At 46.9% G+C, this 21,746-nt stretch overlaps 1 protein-coding gene across 7 annotated transcripts in view; it reads left to right on the top strand.

Annotated features, from left to right (window-relative positions):
* C6H11orf24 (chromosome 6 C11orf24 homolog) overlaps nucleotides 1-21,445 on the top strand; it is a 65,604-nt gene extending 44,159 nt beyond the window's left edge. For 6 of the 7 annotated variants that reach the window (XM_073347080.1, XM_073347079.1, XM_073347083.1 and 3 more), the window contains 3 exons: nucleotides 9,410-9,661; nucleotides 18,264-18,380; nucleotides 19,604-21,445. In XM_073347080.1, coding sequence (XP_073203181.1) covers nucleotides 9,505-9,661; nucleotides 18,264-18,380; nucleotides 19,604-20,799 — 1,470 coding nt within the window. In that variant the 5' untranslated portion in view covers nucleotides 9,410-9,504 and the 3' untranslated portion in view covers nucleotides 20,800-21,445. Of the gene's footprint in view, nucleotides 1-6,985; nucleotides 7,146-9,409; nucleotides 9,662-18,263; nucleotides 18,381-19,603 lie in introns of those variants that run through there. The other variant, XM_073347084.1, reaches the window with a different exon arrangement.
* The last annotated feature ends 301 nt before the right edge of the window (nucleotides 21,446-21,746 follow it).

Raw genomic sequence — 21,746 nt, 5'->3', positions numbered from 1 at the left:
GGAGCGTTGCACTGTGGGTAGCTATCCCACAGTTCCCGCAGTCTCCGCTGCCCATTGGAATTCTGGGTTGAGATCCCAATGCCTGATGGGGCTAAAACATTGTCGCGGGTGGTTCTGGGTACATATCGTCAGACCCCGTTTCCTCCCTCCCTCCGTGAAAGCAAGGGCAGACAATCGTTTTGCGCCTTTTTTCCTGAGTTACCTGTGCAGACGCCATACCACGGCAAGCATGGAGCCCGCTCAGGTAACCGTCACCCTATGACTCCTGGGTGCTGGCAGACGCGGTACGGCATTGCTACACAGTAGCAGCAACCCCTTGCCTTGTGGCAGGGACACAGTAGCAGACGGTACAGTACGACTGGTAGCCGTCATCGTCATGTCCAAGGTGCTCCTGGCCACGTTGGCTGGGAGCGCCTGGACAGACATGGGCGCAGGGACTAAATTTGGAGTGACTTGACCAGGTCATTCTCTTTATTCCTGCAGTCAGTCCTATTGAACCGTCTTATGGTGAGCGGGCAGGCGATACGGACTGCTAGCAGTTGTACTGTACCATCTTCTGCCGAGCAGCCATGAGATGTGGATGGCATGCAGTCCTTCTGCATCGTCTGCTGCCAGCCAAAGATGTAAAAGATAGATGGAGTGGATCAAAACAAGAAATAGACCAGATTTGTTTTGTACTCATTTGCCTCCTCCCCTGTCTAGGGGACTCATTCCTCTAGGTCACACTGCAGTCACTCACAGAGAAGGTGCAGCGAGGTAAATCTAGCCATGTATCAATCAGAGGCCAGGCTAACCTCCTTGTTCCAATAAGAACGATAACTTAGGTGCACCATTTCTTATTGGAACCCTCTGTGAAGTCCTGCCTGAAATACTCCTTGATGTAAAGCCACCCCCTTTGTTGATTTTAGCTCCCTGAAGCCAACCCTGTAAGCCGTGTCGTCAGTCGCCCCTCCCTCCGTCAGAGCAACGGCAGATAATCGTTCCGCGCCTTTTTTCTGTGCGGACGCCATACCAAGGCAAGCATGGAGGCCGCTCAGCTCACTTTGGCAATTAGGAGCACATTAAACACCACACGCATTATCCAGCAGTATATGCAGCACCAGAACCTGGCAAAGCGATACCGGGCGAGGAGGCGACGTCAGCGCGGTCACGTGAGTGATCAGGACATGGACACAGATTTCTCTGAAAGCATGGGCCCTGCCAATACATGCATCATGGTGCTAATGGGGCAGGTTCATGCTGTGGAACGCCGATTCTGGGCTCGGGAAACAAGCACAGACTGGTGGGACCGCATAGTGTTGCAGGTCTGGGACGATTCCCAGTGGCTGTGAAACTTTCGCATGCGTAAGGGCACTTTCATGGAACTTTGTGACTTGCTTTCCCCTGCCCTGAGGCGCATGAATACCAAGATGAGAGCAGCCCTCACAGTTGAGAAGCGAGTGGCGATAGCCCTGTGGAAGCTTGCAACGCCAGACAGCTACCGGTCAGTTGGGAATCAATTTGGAGTGGGCAAATCTACTGTGGGGGCTGCTGTGATGCAAGTAGCCCACGCAATCAAAGATCTGCTGCTATCAAGGGTAGTGACCCTGGGAAATGTGCAGGTCATAGTGGATGGCTTTGCTGCAATGGGATTCCCTAACTGTGGTGGGGCTATAGACGGAACCCATATCCCTATCTTGGCACCAGAGCACCAAGCCGCCGAGTACATAAACCGCAAGGGATACTTTTCGATAGTGCTGCAAGCTCTGGTGGATCACAAGGGACGTTTCACCAACATCAACGTGGGATGGCTGGGAAAGGTGCATGATGCTCGCATCTTCAGGAACTCTGGTCTGTTTCAAAAGCTGCAGGAAGGGACTTTATTCCCAGACCAGAAAATAACTGTTGGGGATGTTGAAATGCCTATATGTATCCTTGGGGACCCAGCCTACCCCTTAATGCCATGGCTCATGAAGCCGTACACAGGCAGCCTGGACAGTAGTCAGGAGCTGTTCAACTACAGGCTGAGCAAGTGCAGAATGGTGGTAGAATGTGCATTTGGATGTTTAAAGGCGCGCTGGCGCAGTTTACTGACTCGCTCAGACCTCAGCGAAACCAATATTCCCACTGTTATTACTGCTTGCTGTGTGCTCCACAATATCTGTGAGAGTAAGGGGGAGATGTTTATGGCGGGGTGGGAGGTTGAGGCAAATCGCCTGGCTGCTGGTTACGTGGAGCCAGACACCAGGGCGGTTAGAAGAGCACAGGAGGGTGCGGTACGCATCAGAGAAGCTTTAAAAACCAGTTTCCTGACTAGCCAGGCTACGGTGTGAAAGTTCTGTTTGTTTCTCCTTGATGAAACCCCCCGCCCCTTGGTTCACTCTACTTCCCTGTAAGCTAACCACCCGCCCCTCCTCCCTTCAGTCACCGCTTGCAGAGGCAATAAAGTCATTGTTGCTTCACATTCATGCATTCTTTATTCATTCATCACACAAATAGGGAAATGACTACCAAGGTAGCCCAGGAGGGGTGGTGGAGGAGGGAAGGAAAATACCACACAGCACTTTAAGCACAGCACTTTAAAAGTTTACAACTTTAAAATTTATTGAATGACAGCCTTCTTTTTTTTGGGCAATCCTCTGTGGCGGAGTGGCTGGTTGGCCGGAGGCCCCCCCCCCACGTTCTTGGGTGTCTGGGTGTGGAGGCTATGGAACTTGGGGAGGAGGGCGGTTGGTTACAGAGGGGCTGCAGTGGCAGTCTGTGCTCCAGCTGCCTTTGCTGCAGCTCAACCATGCACTGGAGCATACTGGTTTGGTCCTGCAGCAGCCTCAGCATTGAATCCTGCCTCCTCTCATCACGCTGCCGCCACATTTGAGCTTCAGCCCTGTCTTCAGCCCGCCACCTCTCCTCCCGGTCATTTTGTGCTTTCCTGCACTCTGACATTATTTGCCTCCACGCATTCGTCTGTGCTCTGTCAGTGTGGGAGGACAGCATGAGCTCAGAGAACATTTCATCGCGAGTGCATTTTTTTTTCTTTCTAAGCTTCACTAGCCTCTGGGAAGGAGAAGATCCTGTGATCATTGAAACACATACAGCTGGTGGAGAAAAAAAAAGGGACAGCGGTATTTAAAAAGACACATTTTATAAAACAGTGGCTACACTCTTTCAGGGTAAACCTTGCTGTTAACATTACATACATAGCACATGTGCTTTCGTTACAAGGTCGCATTTTGCCTCCTCCCACCGCGTGACTACCCCCTCAACCTTCCCCCCTCCCTGTGGCTAACAGCAGGGAACATTTCTGTTTAGCCACAGGCAAACAGCCCAGCAGGAATGGGCTCCTCTGAGCGTCCCCTGAAGAAAAGCACTCTATTTCAACCAGGTGACCATGAATTATATCTCACTCTCCTGAGGATAACACAGAGAGATAAAGAACGGATGTTGTTTGAATGCCAGCAAACATACACTGCAATGCTTTGTTCTACAATGATTCCTGAGTACGTGTTACTGGCCTGGAGTGGTAAAGTGTCCTACCATGAAGGACGCAATAAGGCTGCCCTCCCCAGAAACCTTTTGCAAAGGCTTTGGGAGTACATCTAGGAGAACCGCGAATGCCAGGGCAAAGTAATCCTTTCACATGCTTGCTTTTAAACCATGTATAGTATTTTAAAAGGTACACTCACCCGAGGTCCCTTCTCTGCCTGCTGGGTCCAGGAGGCAGCCTTGGGTGGGTTCGGGGGGTACTGGCTCCAGGTCTAGGGTGAGAAACAGTTCCTGGCTGTCGGGAAAACCGGTTTCTCTGCTTGCTTGCTGTGAGCTATCTACAACCTCCTCCTCCTCCTCCTCATCTTCTTCGTCCCCAAAACCTGCTTCCGTATTGCCTCCATCTCCATTGAAGGAGTCAAACAACACGGCTGGGGTAGTGGTGGCTGAACCCCCTAAAATGGCATGCAGCTCATCATAGAAATGGCATGTTTGGGGCTCTGACCCGGAGCGGCTGTTCGCCTCTCTGGTTTTCTGGTAGGCTTGCCTCAGCTCCTTCAGTTTCACGTGGCACTGCTTCGGGTCCCTGTTATGGCCTCTGTCCTTCATGCCCTGGGAGATTTTGACAAAGGTTTTGGCATTTTGAAAACTGGAATGGAGTTCTGATAGCACGGATTCCTCTCCCCAAACAGCGATCAGATCCCGTACCTCCCATTCGGTCCATGCTGGAGCTCTTTTGCGATTCTGGGACTCCATCATGGTCACCTGTGCTGATGAGCTCTGCATGGTCACCTGCAGCTTGCCACGCTGGCCAAACAGGAAATGAGATTCAAAAGTTCGCGGTTCTTTTCCTGTCTACCTGGCCAGTGCATCTGAGTTGAGAGTGCTGTCCAGAGCGGTCATAATGGAGCACTCTGGAATAGCTCCCGGAGGCCAATACCCTCGAATTGTGTCCATAGTACCCCAAATTCGAGCCGGCAACGTCGATTTAAGCGCTAATCCACTTGTCAGGGGTGGAGTAAGGAAATCGATTTTAAGAGCTCTTTAAGTCGAAATAAAGGGCTTCATTGTGTGGACCGGTGCAGGTTTACATAGATTTAACGCTGCTAAATTCGACCTAAAGTCCTAGTGTTGACCAGGGCTGTATGAGCAGCAACATCAATGTCTAACCAGTGCGTAATGTAAACAGGGCCTTAGCAAATCCTAAAAGGAAAGCAGGAGCAGTTCTCTTGGAACAAGACTAGATGGGGCTCACGAGCTGCATTTCTCTAACAAGTCTACTCTTGCCAAGTCAGTCTCAGAAATATTTCTAACCAGCAGGAGGGCTGGCCAGAGTGTGAATTCTTGGCTGAGGTGTAATACCTGCTTGCACATAGAGAATGTGGTGCTGCATTGTCTGCTACAGGCTGCAGCTCAAGAAGAGCATGCAGCTAAAATCAGAGGTGGTTTCCCCTTTCCCTTGTAACTTCAGACAATTTAAGCGTGTTTGCAATGAGCACAAAATAGCACTTTTCACCAGAACAAAGCTTTTGCATCTCTTGAGCAGGCTCGCAGTATAACTGGGATAGATTGTTGATATGTGCAGTATTTTAAGGCATTGTGACTTTGGATACCTCTACACTGCAAGTGCTGCGCCACTGTAGTGTAGACAGTTGCTGCAGCAACGAGAGGGGTTTTTCTGTCACTGTAGTAAATCCATCCGCTCAAGAGGCAATAGCTAGGTCAAAAGAAGAATTCCCCCGTCAACCTACCGGTGTCTACACTGGGCTTAGGTTGGTTTAGCTACGTTCAGAGACATAGCTTGGTTTTAGGAATAGACCAGACCTGTGTGCCCTGCAAATAGGGCTCCCAAGTTCTGTTCCTGCTTCAGTCACTTGCTGTTTCACTGGACTACTGCTCTATTGGCTTGAGCAATTGGCATCACGTCTGTGCCTCAGCTTCTTCCACTGTAAAATGGGGATAATCAGACTTACTGACCTACGTCCTCATAGGCTGTTGTGGGGATTTGTTTAGCTATCGACTTTAATAAGGCTTTTGATACTCTCTCACATGACCTTCTCGTAAACATACTAGGGAAATATAGTCTAGGTGAACGTACCACAAGGTGGGTGCATAGCTGGCTGGAAAACCATACTTAGTAGTTATCAATGGTTCACAGTCAAGCTGGAAGAGCCTATGGAATGGGGTCCTGCAGGGGTCTGTCCTAGGACCAGTTCTATTCTGTATCTTCATAAATGATTTGGATAATAGCATACAGCATACACTTACAAAGTCTATGGAGGATGCCAAGCCAGGGGGAGTTGCAAGTGCTTTGGAGGACAAGGATTAGAATTTAAAATGATGTTGACAAACTGGAGAAATAGCCTGAAATAAATAAGATGAAATTCAATAAGGACAAATACAAAGTACTCCACTTAGGAAGGAATAATTAATTGCACAAATGCAAAATGGCAGATAACTGGCTAGGCAGCAATACTACAGAAAAAGATCTGGGGGTTATAGTGGATCGCCAACTAAATGAGTCATCAATGTAATGTTGCAAAAAAGGTGAATATTATTCTGGGATGTATTAGCAGGAGTGTTGTAAGCAAGATATGAGGAGTAATTCTTCCATGCTACTCAGCACTAATAAGGCCTCAAGTAGGAGTAAAGTGTGTCCAGTCCTGGCCACCGCACTTTAGGAAAGAGGTGAACAAATTGGAGGAAGTCCAAAGGAGAGTAACAAAAATTATTAAAGGTCTAGAAAACATGCCCTATGAGGAAAGATTGTGAAAAAAAATTGGGGTTTAGTCTGGAAAAGAGAAGACTGAGGAGGGATATAACAGTCTTTAAATACATAAAAGGTGGTTTTAAAGAGGAGGGTGATAAATTGTTCTCCTCATCCACTGAGGACAGGAGAAGAAGTAATGGGCTTAAATTTTCACAAGGGAGATTTAGGTTAGACGTTTGGAAGTTTTTCCTAACTGTAGGGGTTGTTGAGTATTGAAACAAATCACCTACGGATGTTTTAGAATCTCCATCGCTAAAGGTTTTTAAGAACCGGTTAGACAAACACCTGTCAGAGATGGTCTAGATAATAGTTAGCCCTGACCCAGTGCAGGGGACTGGACTAGGTGACTTATTGAGGTCCCTTCCAGTCCTGCATTTTGTTGAATCTAATCCCTTGTGCAAGGGTCTGAAAATGTAAATGACCAAGAAAAATTAGCACCCGGATTCCACAGCCGCAGGTGCACTGTAGCAATATATGGATAGGTACAATGAGCTGGTAAGCATTGGTCAATGCTTTCTCAGAATCCTCAACTTCAGAGATTCCCAAACTGTAAGCATGGCACTGATTGGAGAGACTCATTGTGTCGATGGCTATAACAGGATGCCGAGGAAACCTCCTTTCTGACTGGACAGGAAGATGGTCAGATAATCCTCCTCTATGGTATGCCCACTCTCCACACACACCTTGTTGTGGAACAAGCTTGCATTTTTACAGAGAGCTCCAGCTGAGGAGTCATACCTGCCTGTGAGATGTTTGTGACTTGCTTAAATGAGGAAGGAGGAGGGTGGCTCTGAAAGTCCTGTAGGGAAAAGCCCTGGAAGCATCCAATCTAGTCCATGCTGAACTCTTTGTAAGTACAGGCTTACCTCCGAGACTTCAAGTTCTGAGGCAGCAGAATCACTCCAGTTACAAGGTAAGGGCATGATTCATCCAAAGTCTACTGAAGTCCATGGTAACTTTTCCACTGACTTCAGTGGGAACAGGTATTGGACAAGGACCTATTGTTCTTGCTAGGAATGTGGGAAGGGACATTGCCCACTTAGTTGCATATAGAGGAACAAAGTCTGCTAGACTACTAGCAGTGTGAATTTGGTCCACTAACCGCTGGGGCAGTGTGTGATCTCTTGGGGTTTCCTGGGTTACCTGGACTCACAGCCCGATTTGGAATTAAAAGGAATTTTTAAATTAACCTTTGGAATTGGCAGGAAACTGAAAGCTGCACTGAACCAGCTGTTACCTGAATGTTCTTGGGCAGCGGTCTCCAACCTTTTTATGCCCAAGATCGCTTTTTGAATTTAAGGGCAACCCAGGATCTGCCCTGCTCCTTCCCCAAAGCCCTGCCCCACACACTCCATCTCTTTCTCCCTCCGCATCACTCGTTCTCCCCCACCCTTGCTCACTTTCACTGGGGTAGGGGTTGGGGAGGGGTTGCAGGGTCTGGACTGGAGCTGAGGGGTTTGCAGTGTGGGAGGGGGCTCTGGGCTAAGCTTGGAGCAGAGGGTTGGGGTGCAGGAGGGGGTTCAGGGTGGGGCTCTGGGAGGGGACTCTAGGCTGGGGAAGGGGGTTGGGGTGCAGGAGGGGGTACAGGGTGCTGGCTTAGTGAGGGGGCTCAGTTCTGGGGCTTGGGGTGCGGCCTTCTGCTGGGTAGCACTTATTGCTAAGGCAGGCTCCCTGCCTACCGTGGCCCCATGCCACTAGTGGAAGGGGCCAACATGCCTCTGCAGCCCCTGGAGGGGGCACGGTGCATGGCTCCACACGCTGTCCCTCTCTGCTAGCACCGCCCCTGCAGCTCCCATTGGCCACAGCTCCCCGTTCCTGGCCAATGGGAGCCGCGGGTCCGGTGCTTGCAGGCAGGAGCAGCATGTGGAGGGAGACCCCAGCTGCGCTGGCCACGTCCAAGAGCTGCATGGGGTCAGAGCAGGCAGGGAGCCCATCTTAGCAGGAGCCCCGCTGTGCTGCCAGAGATCGCGATTGATGGGGAGATCCTCTAGGGTCTATCGCGGTCGACCGGTTGGTGACCACTGTTCTTGGGCATTTCCTGACATAAAAGCAGGGCCAGTTTTAGGCATGTGTCAAGTGTACAGATCCCTGTACTCTTCTCCTGTCCTACCAAGTTGACAGAACTTTAGCAGGACTAGGTACCCCTATATCCAACCACAGTGGCCATGTCCACTCTCCCATGTTTCCTGTGGGGCTCGTACGTCAGCGTGAGACACCCACACGTCTTGCTTGACGTGGGCCTGTAATGTGTAAATGTCGTCCTCCCATCACAAAGGCTGCAAACTGATAGAAACTTGAGGCTATGTGCAGTCATCCTCCCACATAAGCTGTGCTGTGTCTGTAAGGAGTGATGAAAACCATGGGTTTAAACTTTGGGTGGGTTCTGACACCTGACCTGAACTGTGGTGCTCAGCTTAGTCTCTTTGCTATGCGTGTGACATGGTTTTTCTTTTAATTTCACTGTTTTGAACACTGCCTGCCAGCCTGTCTGACTCTAAAGCCCCAATTTAGCAATGTGCAGCTTTGTACCTGGATTAGCCTACTTCCATAGGTTTGATGTTGGTTTGGGGTATCAGTTAACATCTTGATACATCTGCTGGAATTCGTTCACACGTTTTCATCTCATCACCTTTTTCATATGGTTTGTGGTTGACTCCCGCTGTGCTATTCCAGCCTCTGCATGATCTGCTTCAACAGTGGTTGGACAAGCTCCCCCAGACACGATCAGAATGACATAGGGAGGAATTTGTTACATTTTCAATAGCTCTTTCATGTCTGTGTGGAGTATATGTTGTGCATGTGTGAGCCTTAAAATGTCTTGACTTGGGACCTTTGGAAACTTAGTTCCTAAACTATGAGCTAGGAGCTGCAGCTTCTGTCTCACGTGGTTTTCAGCATGATCCAGTGTGTAAAGTGCTCGACTAAGGAGATCAGAATTGTAGTCCTTGCTCTGCCACTGACTGACCTGTGTGACCTTGGGCAAGTCACTTCTTACACCCTCTGTCTACCTGTTTTTTTATCCGTGTAATGGAGATAATGATGGTTACCCTCCTTTATAAAGTGCTGTGAGATCTATAGATGAAAAGGAGTTAAGAACTATTTAAATCTTTTAATGCATCCTCTTGATCTATCCTATCTATTTATTTTTTTCTTTTTTTTAATATTTCCGTTTGACAGATATGTCGCTTAGGACCCGAAGGTAATTGGCAAATGCTTCTCCTGCACAACCGGCTCTAGGGGAGAATAGTGTGATTCCAAGGCCAGCCTTCAAGATGTGGACTGCTGTTGTTTTTTTCCTGTTGATTTCCCTGGGCATATCTGAAAACAGAATTTCCACCTTAAAGGAGAGAGGCACTCGGGTGATACGAATAAACCGGCTGAGCAGTGAAAAGCATTGCAGACGCGCTTGTAGAGGCCTATCGCTTTCAGGTGAGCTCGTCTTCCTTTAGCATAAAATCTGTCTGGGTTTCCATGTTCTTAAAGGGCTCTTCCCCACCCCCCACATTTCTCCTTTTTACTCCATTTGTTTACAAGCATTTATAGCTATGGCTTCTGTGTGCAGTTCTGTGGTGGCTCAATAATTTCTGACAGCTTTGGTTTAAATTGAAAACAGAGCAGCCATTTCCCAGGGCCTTTCTAGCTTCCATAAGAAGCAGCGTGCGTGAGTGCTGATAGTGTGCGTGTGAATGGTGTGAGGTCACTTTACTCTATCAACGTACCATGCAGCCAGATGTTTGTAAGCGAACGTTGCTACAGCAGACAGCTGTGCTGGTTGAGCAATCTTAGTTCACTGATCTTCACACTTCCATGTTTTCTGTCTTGAAAGAAGCTAGTTGCTTAACCCTTCACTAGCTTGGCTGAGACTTGATAATTTAAAGTGACTGACTAGTGATATTTTGGGTGCATAACTTGAGATGCCGTAGGTTTTCAGAGGGTGGGTGCTCAGCATTTTCTGATCGGTGCCTTTGGAGGTGTCTCCATTTGGGCCCAAAAAATCACTTTTTTGAAAATTTTGATCTCTGTAAAGTCAGAGCAGTGCTGCAGAGTGTGAGATACTCACATGTTCCTGAGAGGGTTTAGTTCAGCTTCCATAACACATGGATTCCCTGGCATGTCAGGCCCTTGGGGAACATGAAAATGCATTTTATGCTCAGAATTTTACGAATGTGTGGCTTGATGTGGTGTTTGTTGTTTTTTGGGGTTTTTCCCCCTTCCTCTCCCTCAAAGGTGTCAGGAAAATCAGGCCATTTATTTAGGCGTGTCACAGGCTGGCTGGCCCTTCCTAATAAGCTGGGCTCAGCCTTGTCTGTGATAGCCAGCATATCCCCCAGAATGATGGAGACCTGATGAGTGACCCCAATGGTAGGATATTGGGGAGAGGCCGACCACTGTGAACTCAGTCTAGAGGGGAGCCAATAGATTTCCCTCTCTGGGAAGGGTTTGGGCAAGTCAAGCTGGAGGAGACCCACAGGGAGCAGGTCAGGCTAATGTTTTGGGGGCGGTGAGGAGAAAAGAACTGAGAAAGGGCCTGCAAGGAAATCCCTGATGGAAGCTGTTGGAGTTCCTAGGGAGTGTGGGGAAACCTGCTGGGAAGAAGCCACATAGGAGAAGCTCTGCAGGGCTCAGGAGTAGAGAACTTCAGTGTAGCCAAAGAGGGGCAGAGGAACTGTTAGTTTGGATATTAATTTGAACTTTCAGGGTAACCAAATGTCCAGCTGCAGGAAGATTGAACTTCTAATTGACTTGACTAGAGGCCAGGCCAGGCCATGGAAGATTTGAACAGAGACAGATCATCACAGGGTCCAGGAAGTGGCCACTGGCTGGGCTGGGTGGGAGGTTCTAAAGGCGAAGTCCCTGCAACACCCTAACACCAGGAGGCGCTGTGGCACAAAGAGCAACCACTTACAAGGTTCTGATCTTAAGCCCTAAAGTTGGAAAAATTTGGCCTCTGCCCTTCCAGCTGTCAGCCTGGGGGGACACTGCACCTATATGCTGATTTTATTGATTTACGGAGCGCCTGTTGCTCCTGGAGTCATGTGATTATATGAGAATCCCAGTTTCATTGAAAAAAAAAATTCTCCCTCATGGCTGCAGAGAAAAGCTGGCAAATGTGAATCATAAGGAAAATACTAAATTCTGAATCTCTTTATTTTTTAAAACTTTTTTTTTGTTTGTTTGTTTTTAAGCCGGTCTCCTGATTTTTGAATGCTTGGAGTTTGCAGTACTTTCATGTGCTTAAGTGCTTTTCTGAATCAGAGCTTTGGGGAAGGGTTAATCCATCCAATTTTGTAAAAACCATTGGTGCCATCAGAGATGTGCTGATTTGGTATCTCACAGAGACTGGCACAGTTTGACCCTGGTCATGGTAGATGCAGGATGGATGGTTTATGTCTCCAAATTTCTCAGTCGCCTTTGCTCCTGCAAGAATGTACTATGTGTTGAAAGATTATCGGGAAAGAAAGGAATGAATCCACCTTCCTTTTCATTGGTTATTTTTAAGGATATTACTAGAGCTACATATCCAAAATACATCTCTTGTTCTATGCTTCTACCCTCCCCAATTAAATTTTATTTTTATTTTTTTACTCTCTCCCCGCCCCCAAAAAAAACCCCTTTGTTACAAATGGATGAGGGGAGCACAAGGTCATAGAGTTTAAGACCAGAAGGGACTACCCGATCATCTAGTCTGATCTCCTGTATATCACAGGCCACCAACCTCACCCAGCAGCCCTCCTCCCCACCAACCCCAACAACTAAAATTAGGCCAAAGTGTTACAGCTCTCCAAAGACTAAACTATTGGGTGCCACAGGCAGAGACTAGGAGGGGTCAAGGTGCACCGCTGCCTGAAGCCCTTGTAATGGCAGAGAATTGAGTTAGTGAGAGAGACCTAGATAATTCTGGTAAGTCACCCTCACTCACATGCTGCAGAGGAAGGCGGGGGAAGAAACTGTGATCACCACTAATCTGATGGGGGAAATTCCTTTCTGACTCCAAAAATAGCGATCAGTTAGATCCTCAGTACCATCTTAAAGCACTGTCCCACTCCGCCTAGTCTCTCTCCTCTCCAGCTGTGGCCATCTCTGATGCTTCAGAGGAAGACCAAAAAACCCAAATCCAAAATACATTGGAGAAAGGTGTGGATTCCTTTCCTGACCCCTACTTAAGCCCCGAAATATGAGATTTGACAACATGAAGGTATCAGTCTGTATTGTTAGGCCTGGTCTAAACTAGAAAAGTTATACTGCTATAACTATGCTAGTTCAGGGGTGATTTTCTTTTACCTATATAGTTCTATTGTTATAAGCTCTAATGTGGAAGCAGTTAGACTGGTATGAAGGTGATTTACACTAGTATAGCTTATTCCCCTTCTCATATGGGAATAAACTATACTGATCAAGCACTTTAAACCAATACAGCTGCATCTTCACTGGGGAAGAGTTGCTACTGGACTGTAAACTCTTTGGGGCAGGGACTGTCTCTTTGTTATATGCTTGTACAACAGCTTTGTTATATCACAAGGGGTTTAGGCTAGTGCCTCCTGATGCTACCATGATGGAAATAATGATGGAGAAATCTCTCATCTTTTGGCAAGGATACTGAGGCCTGGAATTCCCAGGTACTGGACGAGCAAAACCAATGACTCTAGTGGGAGGGATTGGTATTGGGAGGGGATTGGCTTGTGTATGTTGCACAGTTCTGGAAGTTTTCTTTATCTAGCTAGAAACAGGGAATACTTATGTGTTTTGGAGCATAAGATTTCAGGGAATTTCAATCCCCAGCTCGCTGAGAAGAGCAGAGCTAAAGTGTCATAATTATTGGACATACTACCCAGTACAGGAGAATGGAGGGACAGTATTAGCATGTCCACGCAAGCCAGCATCCTTGCTCTCCGCACACCTGCAGGCTTTGTTCCTGCTTGTCTGCAGAGATCTTCACAGTTCTGTTCCTTGTCTCAGAGGCTGAGATTTTTTTTAATATATATATTGTGTTTAAAAAGTCCATCCTGTGGAGGGCCAGATCTTGGGTCCTGCCCCCTGCACGATTCCCTTTAAAGTATCTTTGAGTGGTTTTTCTTTGTCCCATTTTTTTTTTTTTTTTTTTTAACCTCCAGTAACTTACTAATTGAGTATACAGACATGGTAGAAAATATGTTGTTGGGTATTAGGGGCTTTTTCCTCCTCCAAACACAGGTGTTACAGGATTTGTGATACCAGTTCAATACAGTTAGCCTGGTATTCTGCGGTGCTTCAAAGGCAGGTGATAGGGTAGGACTGGGAAACTTACACACCTGACCAATTGTGCACGTAATGTATGGGGTGAAAAATTCCTTCCTAACCCCTGCCACGATCAGCTTCTGCCCTGATGCATGCGATTTGATTATAATTTGCCATGCACTGCGGGTGTGTTCTGTCCTATACAGCTGAACTGAAGATGTCATTTCTGGCCCAAGTGGCTTAGAATCTTAAGGGCCTGACCCTGAGAAGTGCTGAATGCCCCAATCACCAGGCAACTCGGGGAAATTCCACTAGGCTGTTTTCTGAGCTGCCGAAGAATGTAAAGGCTTTTTTCCCCCCTCCCCACAAGTTAAGAAATTTTCTAGATGCTTTTTTTATTCTCAGGTAATGTAAATGGCTTATTTTTATAATTTCAGGATTGCCATAGTCTTAATCCTTGGTGAGGACCAGTGGCTTTGGGGATAACTTTAAGCAAAAAACACACTACATGCAGCATATGATTGCTCTTCCCCCTGTTCACACTTAATGTTTTTAAGAGTGTATGAAGGTGAATCACTCCGTATACCACTATGTATGAGTTACTCCTGGCTGGATTCTATGCCAAAATATTCAAAAATCTGCTTATTCTATTTGTCAAAATAATGCAATATAATCACACCAGTTTCAATTGTTTTGGTAATTTATTTAAGCTACAATACAGAAAAAATCACAAATATTCAGCATTTCCTAAACACATGAAAGTTAAGTTACAAACACTTGGTAACTAATACCCTGCATTCCAGTTGTAATTCTGGATTTTCATTTAAATTACATTACAGAACACCAAACCGCAAATAAAAAAAGACAAAAATGTCATTTTAAATTGCTCAGACTTTCACACATGAAAGTCATACAGTTTTGCTCATCGTTGTCCTGGACCTGGCTGGGCACTTTGGGAAGTGCTTGGTTCTGATTGTCCTGACACTTTATTGCCTGCTTGGTAAATGTTCTATTTGCCCTCAAAGTCTTTTTTCTTTTCTTTTTTTTAATGGATAAGTAAAATAAATCCTGCTCTGTAATCTAACCCCATTGTGCTACTTTGGCACAGGAAAAAAGTGAGAGAGCACATAGACCTTCCTAGCTGAGGATTCCCTCACTATCATTTATAATAAGGCTCCTTTACATCACTCTGGCAATGTAAGGGCCTTAAACCTTTAACAGGTTTTATGCTCCTGGGGCAATTGACTGAGAATGGAAACCATTAACAATAGGAATGTTAACAGTGTTACTACGTAGGCAGGCTGCTACATGTCTGCCTCAGAGAATGAGGTCAGTTAACTCAGGCAGACTGCTACATTTCTGACTCTTGCTTGCCTCGTGCATAATGAAAAGCTCTACCCTTCCACACCAGCTAGCTGTAGTAGCACGCAAGAGGGACAGAGGCGCTCGCGCTCTCTCTCGCTTGTTGGCATGTAGGCCCAGCCCACCCCCAGGGGTGCAGAATTCTGTCAGGAGTAATGAGTATAGTGTAATTGGCTTCTGACTGACCAATTGGACACTGCCTGACTAGTCCCTTGTGACTCTGTTCCAAGCACTCCCCATTTTCTGGCTAGCCATCCTGTACAGTCTCCTCCAACGTTCACTTGACTATATTTTCATTAGATCACTGACACACTCTCTTGGGCGTCCAAAACTGTAAATCACTCTTACCCTTCTGCTTTAGCACCAACCAATTCTTCTTTTGCTATACTGTGTTACAGCTCCCTGCGACCTTGGGCTGTTAGCCAGCCAAACAAACTCCTTAGGACCCTGCCAGTCCTCACTTTGCCTTACAGGTTAACGCTTGGTGTATTTCAGTTCCTGGACCCTTCAGAAGCATCTCTGTGCAGCATCCAGCCCCTGTCACTGGATGCCAACAGAAATACCAAGCCCGCTGCCTCAGAAAAGACAGAATACACACTTGGCTCAGCTGAGGGTGCACACCTCCATCTAACATGAGTTTAACATGAGATAAAATAAGAATGTTTATTAATAAAGAACAGAGATTTAAGTGATACTAAGCAGAGATAATAGAAACAGGAAAATGGTTACAAATAAAAGTATAATCACACTTTCTGGAGACTAAAAACTTAACAGAAAGAAAAGGAGTACTTGTGGCACCTTAGAGACTAACCAATTTATTTGAGCATAAGCTTTCGTGAGCTACAGCTCACTTCATCGGATGCATACTGTGGAAAGTGTAGAAGATATTTTTATATACACACAAAGCATGAAAAAATACCTCCTCCCACCCCACTCTCCTGCTGGTAATAGCTTATCTAAAGTGATCACTCTCCTTACAATGTGTATGATAATCAAGTTGGGCCATTTCCAGCACAAATCCAGGTTTACTCACACACACACAAACCCACTCTCCTGCTGGTAGTAGCTTATCTAAAGTGACATTGTAAGGAGAGTGGTCACTTTAGATAAGCTATTACCAGCAGGAGAGTGGGTTTGTGTGTGTGTGGGGGGGGGTGAGAAAATCAAGTTGGGTCATTTCCAGCACAAATCCAGGTTTTCTCCCCCCCCCCCCCCCCAGGAGAGTGGGTTTGTGAGTCTCTAAGGTGCCACAAGTCCTCCTTTTCTTTTTGCGAATACAGACTAACACGGCTGTTACTCTGAAACCTAAAACTTAACAGGTTACAGTCCTTGTCTAAGAGAAGCTTTTTACCAAATGCAACCTTTCAGCATCACCCACCCCATTCATGGAATGCTAATAGTGCTGAACTCTTTTTCCTCATTAGAATAACAACATGTTTTCTTGCTTCTCCCTATTTTCTCCGAAGTTTGTCTTTGTCACTAGAGTCAGGATGAACCTGTGTCTTCCTATGCTGAATCCATATCTTCATATTAATTTGTTCTCCTGTTTCTCTCCAATGCCTCTGGCATCACCACACTCAATTTGCATTAGAGACGGAAGATAACTATTCCTCTCTCTTTCTGAAAGGAAATCCGTTTCTCTCTTTGTTTGGTTACAGATTTTAAAGTATAGTATCAGTAAGTATCCATAATTCTTTCTTGATACATACATTTCACAGTGATATTAATGACCAGTATGTCACCAGCTTTCCTTTGATATCTTACACATTTTTTATAGGTAAATATGATGGCCATGTGTTAGGTTTAGAGAGTTTCAGGCCTGATAGGCATTCCTCTTACATGGCAGTGAACCCTTTGCCAGTGGGCATTGGACAGATCTTAGGGTACATTCTACACTTCAATTAAAAAAACCATGGCACCGAGTCTCAGAGCCTGGGTCAGTTGATCTGGGGTTGGGCTGTGGGGCTAAAAAATGCAATGTAGATATTTGGGCACAGGCTGGAGCCTGTGCTTTGAGGTCCTCTCCCCTCAGGGAGTCTCGGAGTCTGGTCTCCAGCCCAGGCCCGGCCAGCCACAACTATGCTGTGGGTCTTTTCCTGCAGCGTAGATATACTCTTAAGGCAGGGGTGGGTAAACTTTTTGGCCCAAGGGCCACAGCTGCGTGGGGAAATTGCATGCAGGGCCATGAATGTAGGGCTGGGGCAGGGGGTTGGGATGAGGGAGGGGGTGTGGGAGGAGGTGCAGTGTGCAGGAAGGGGCTCAGGGCAAGGGGTGCGGGTTACGGGACAGGGCTCAGGGCAGGCGGTTGGGCTGCAGGAGGGGGCTCAGTGCAGGGAGCTCAAGGCAGGGGGTTAGGGGGCTCATGGCAGGGGACTGGGGTGGAGGGGAGGGCTCAGGTCAGGGGGTTGGGGTGCTGAGTGCAGCAGGGGGCTCAGGGCAGGGGGCCAGCATGTCCGGCAGTGGCTCCTAAGGGTGGAGTGGGGCAGGCAGCTCTACTGCGCTGCCCTCGCCTGCAGCAGGTTCCACCCCCCAAGGCTCCCATTGGCTGTAGTTCCCCGTTCCCGGCCAATGGGAGCTGTGGGGGGGGGGCGGTGCCTACAAGTGAGGGCAGCGCATGGAGCCCTCTCCGCCCCCAGGGCCGCAGGAAGGTGGTGCCAGCTGCTTCCGAGAGCAGTGAGGGGCCAGGGCAGGCAAGGAGCCTGCCTTAGCCCCGCTGTGCCATGGAGCTGGCAATCCCGCAGGCCGGATTGAAAGCCCTGACAGGCTGGATCTGGCTCGTGGGCCATAATTTGCCCTCCCCTGTCCTAGGGTCACAGTCACGATCATTTCACATACTTTGGGACTTCACACCCCGGAGTGCATTAGTTTGTGGAGTGGGGGAAGACACCAGTAAAGAGAGGTCTCTCTCAGCACTGTCTTAAAAGGAGTACAAATTTTAGTCATGATGTGACCTTTCCAGCAGATGAGGTCAGGTAGGACTCCTCTAATGTTTTTTTTTTAATTGGCCAGTAGCAGGGCTGTTGGGCTACTCAAGGTGATATATTTGGTTCCAGTGGACTCAAGTGGGGAGCTCTGTGAACTGACCTACCTGGACCAAATTCAAACCTGGTGCAGCTCCATTGGTTTCACTGGAATTCCAGCCACTTCGGCCAAGTCTGAATGTGATCCTGCTGGAACGCTGATTGTTATGGGTTTCATAACAGAGGTTCCTGTTATGAAGTTTGAAGGACATTCAAGTTAACTTGGAATTGAAACTACAAAGTAGAGAGCTTTGTATATAGCACATTTTGGTCCATTTTTCTGTTGTGTGTAAAGGAAAACACATGGCACAGAGAGATTTTATTTCTTTAAATCGCTTTGCTAAGGGTAAAATCCCAGGACCACACTGGGTCTGATGTGTTTTTTAAAATCAGGACTTCCTTCCATTTATGTGGCCTCTTGTCTTGTGTTTTAGGTAATCGTTACTGCAACTGGTCAGTGTTCTATCAGAATCGCTGTGTCCTTTTACACTGTTGCCATCTATATGTGTGTCAGAATGCCAGCACTCAGGACATTACAGATCTACTTGGAGGTAATTTTACACTGTCGGGCTCCTTGTAAAACGAGATGGCGCAGTCACCTTTAAGATAATAAGATTGCATCATACTAAGTACTATACACTCAGCGCTTTGCTGCACCTCTGGCTGAGAAGGGGGAGCACAAGATATGTTTATACTTTAGAATCTGTCCATTGGAAGATTTTGTCCCATTGTCTCTTCTGGTAGTTGTAATATTGAAAGAACATGGTGTGTTTTTTAAAGAAACATGATTTTTAGCCTGTCCCTGTGAAAGGGCTCACCTATTGCACCCTATACTCTGTCCTTTTGGAAGACACAACCAGAAGGGCTTTAAAAAAACAAACAAAAAACGGGGTGGAGGAACCCTGAAAGGAGGACACCTTGGGATTGGATTTCCTTTGACTGCCAGGATGTCATGCCAGAAGTGGCACGCTGCATGGGTAATCAGAAAGGCATTAGCAGCAATTGCTAGCCATGGTTTTACAACAGCAGGGGCTTAAATTTTAATTAAAAGTGACACCACAATGAAATGGAGCTTGTTGGCAATTGGGGAACCAATCTTGAAATGTGTTTAAAAATTCCTCTGTACACAAATTTAAAAAAAAAAAAATAAATAAACCTCCCTCGAGCTCGTCCGTGGTTCATTTTGCATTGTCAAAGGTTGCTTGAGGATTTAACGGCTTACCTCTTTTAATGCTTATAGGATTCATGCTGCTAAAAGCCTGATCATCAGCTGAGGCGCCTTACGTATTTAAGGGAAATCTGTCAAAAAGTTTTAAGAGGGGTAAAATTATGGACCTAAATAAAGGCCTTGAATGGTGCCTTTTAACATATAAGAGCACAGCCCTTTGGCTTCTGACCCTCACTGGTCAGGTCAGAGTGAGGGGTACTGCTGCTCTGCTTTTGAGAACCAGTTTGAAAGTTGAAGCGTTACTCTTCCTTTGAGCAAGTCAGAGGGTTCCAGGCCTGGAGAGACAAATGACGGAGGTGCCTGGCAGAGAGGGTAATCCAGAAAAGGGTTCAGCTTATTAGAGGGCTTTACGCAAATAATAGAGGATATGCTAGGTTTGATTGTGATCTTATTTACATTGGAGTAAATAGGGCATAACTCCATTTGAAGTAAGCTGCATGCCATCTGCTTCAGGAAGTACTCCTGACTTACCTCTGTGTGAATGAGATCAGAATTAGGCCCACTGGTTTTTGAACTTATGGACTTCCTTGTGTTTTGTTTTCAAAGAACTTGTCCTTAAGAAAAGAGAAGCACAGCCACCTGGCCGAACCGGCAGGCAAGCGGACTCTGGCACAAGCCGAGAAAACCAGACCGAGAGTCGAGCGACGGCGCCACCTTCACCATCAGGTCAAGTAAGGACCGTAATGACAGGTCCCAGAACGACCCCACCAGCAGTAATTACACCTGCTGCCGCCACCACCACATCTAAAGCCACAACCACCCAGTCCACCAAGGGAACCCCAGGTGAGATAAGTACAACTACTCCATCAGCCACAGGTAATGAAACTGCAGAGATCCTTGGGGTTCTGACAGGTAATTCTGCTATCCTTACCAGCACCATGTCTCCAGCTGCCTCTTCTCTCGTTTCAAATAATGATACTTCTAGCTCCACGCCCACAGCCACCTTTGGAAAGACAAGTAATAAGGTGTTCACTTCAGGAGCTACAAAGGCACCAGCGCCCTTGTCTCAAACTACTATTGCGACTTCTGAATCGAAAGTGAGGACTGCAGTGTCCCAGACAGAGCATTCCAGTGAAACCGTTGCCTCCCGGTTGCCTTGGGATGCCACACGCAGCACTCCCACGCCTAGCATAGTTAATAGTGTGGGGGTTGGCCCACTGACAACAAGCTTATCTATAGCGACAACCACCGACAGCCTACCGGACTTGAAAACCCATTCACCAGATTCTGCAGTCACCAATCCATCTTCAGAGAGTGCCAGTCCCATAATGCCAACAATCAAAGCTACTTCATCAGCTCTTGAGCCCCTGACAACTACAGTGGACAGGCCCCAGAATATCACGGGTAAGCCATCTCCTACTATCCCAGTCCGAACAAAGACTTCAGCAACTAACCAGCCAATGACAAAGGCCAACAGTGGGCCTGGGGTGATAACAACATCTAGTACTTCCTTGACTAAGCTTACCACCATGGGTCCAACAAATGCACCCAAAACAACAGCCTTGGGCAGTGGCAGAGGTCAGCAAAACACAGACTATGACAATCTGCTGATTGCCACTGGGCCTCTGACTCAGTACTTGGTGGACACCAGTTCACTCCTGGCAGTACTTCTATTTGGTATCATTTTTTTCATAACCGTCTTAGTTCTATTTGCCATGCAGGCCTATGAAAGCTATAAGAAAAAGGACTATACGCAAGTGGACTACTTAATCAATGGAATGTATGCAGATTCAGAAATGTGAGAGGCAGGGGTGCTGAGAGAGGCTTAAATACTTATCAAGGAGATGGAAAGCCTGTGACTTGTTCTTTCCCCTGTTTGCTTATAAGACAAACTGAAAGTGCTTCCAAATTACTTCTGGTGCAATTTAGGAGAAATGCCATGTATTCTATAAATTTTTTTTATCAACTGTAACAGGTTGCCATAAGAGCGGTAGTGATTTCTAGAACTCTTCCAACTGTGCTTCTGCCAATGATTTTTGCATTGTAAAATGAAGCTACTGGGGTGAGCCATCACCCTCTGAGAATGGTATGTGCTTCCTAAGCTCTGTGTTTACATTTGATTTCAGTTTCTTGGGTTTTGTTAATTTCACGCATATTCCCATTTGTAAAACGGGGATGATGATGCTCACTCACCTTCAATGAAGCACTTTGGGCTCACAGGATGAGAAGTGCTAAGTATTACTCTGACTGTGTTGGGGAGTTTTTAATTGTGAGCATCGTGTTTCAAGAAGCTTTCTGCTTGTGAAGAGAACTGTTTACAAGATGCTATTAACACACTGCTTACCGCTGATTTAAGATGGTTCTTCCCAAGGTGCAGATCATTGCATTTGCACCTATATGATCTTATTTTTGTATTCAGTCACTCAATAAAAGGGGACCTGGAGGGCATGCAATGTTGTATTTGTCTATATTCCCCCTCCCCATCCCGCCCCCAAAACACATCTTGCAAGTGAGCTGGTATTTCTTCGCAGCTTATAGAACTAGCTCAGCAGGACAATTCCAAGCTTAGGGCCCAATCCCCTGCATAGGGTTGAATGCCCTCAAGCCCACTGGTGGCACAGAGCAGCTCACCAGAAATGCTAATCTTTCAGGATAAAGCCTTCGTTCTCCGAGGCCCTGATCCTGCAAATGAGCTGTAGGTGCACAGAGCACGTTGACTTCAATGCAGGATCGGAGTCTACATTTGCAT

Source organism: Lepidochelys kempii, chromosome 6 (assembly GCF_965140265.1).
Source record: "Lepidochelys kempii isolate rLepKem1 chromosome 6, rLepKem1.hap2, whole genome shotgun sequence".
Taxonomy (NCBI): domain Eukaryota; kingdom Metazoa; phylum Chordata; order Testudines; family Cheloniidae; genus Lepidochelys; species Lepidochelys kempii.
Note: the sequence above shows the minus strand (reverse complement) of the source record. Positions and strands in the feature narration are given on the sequence as shown.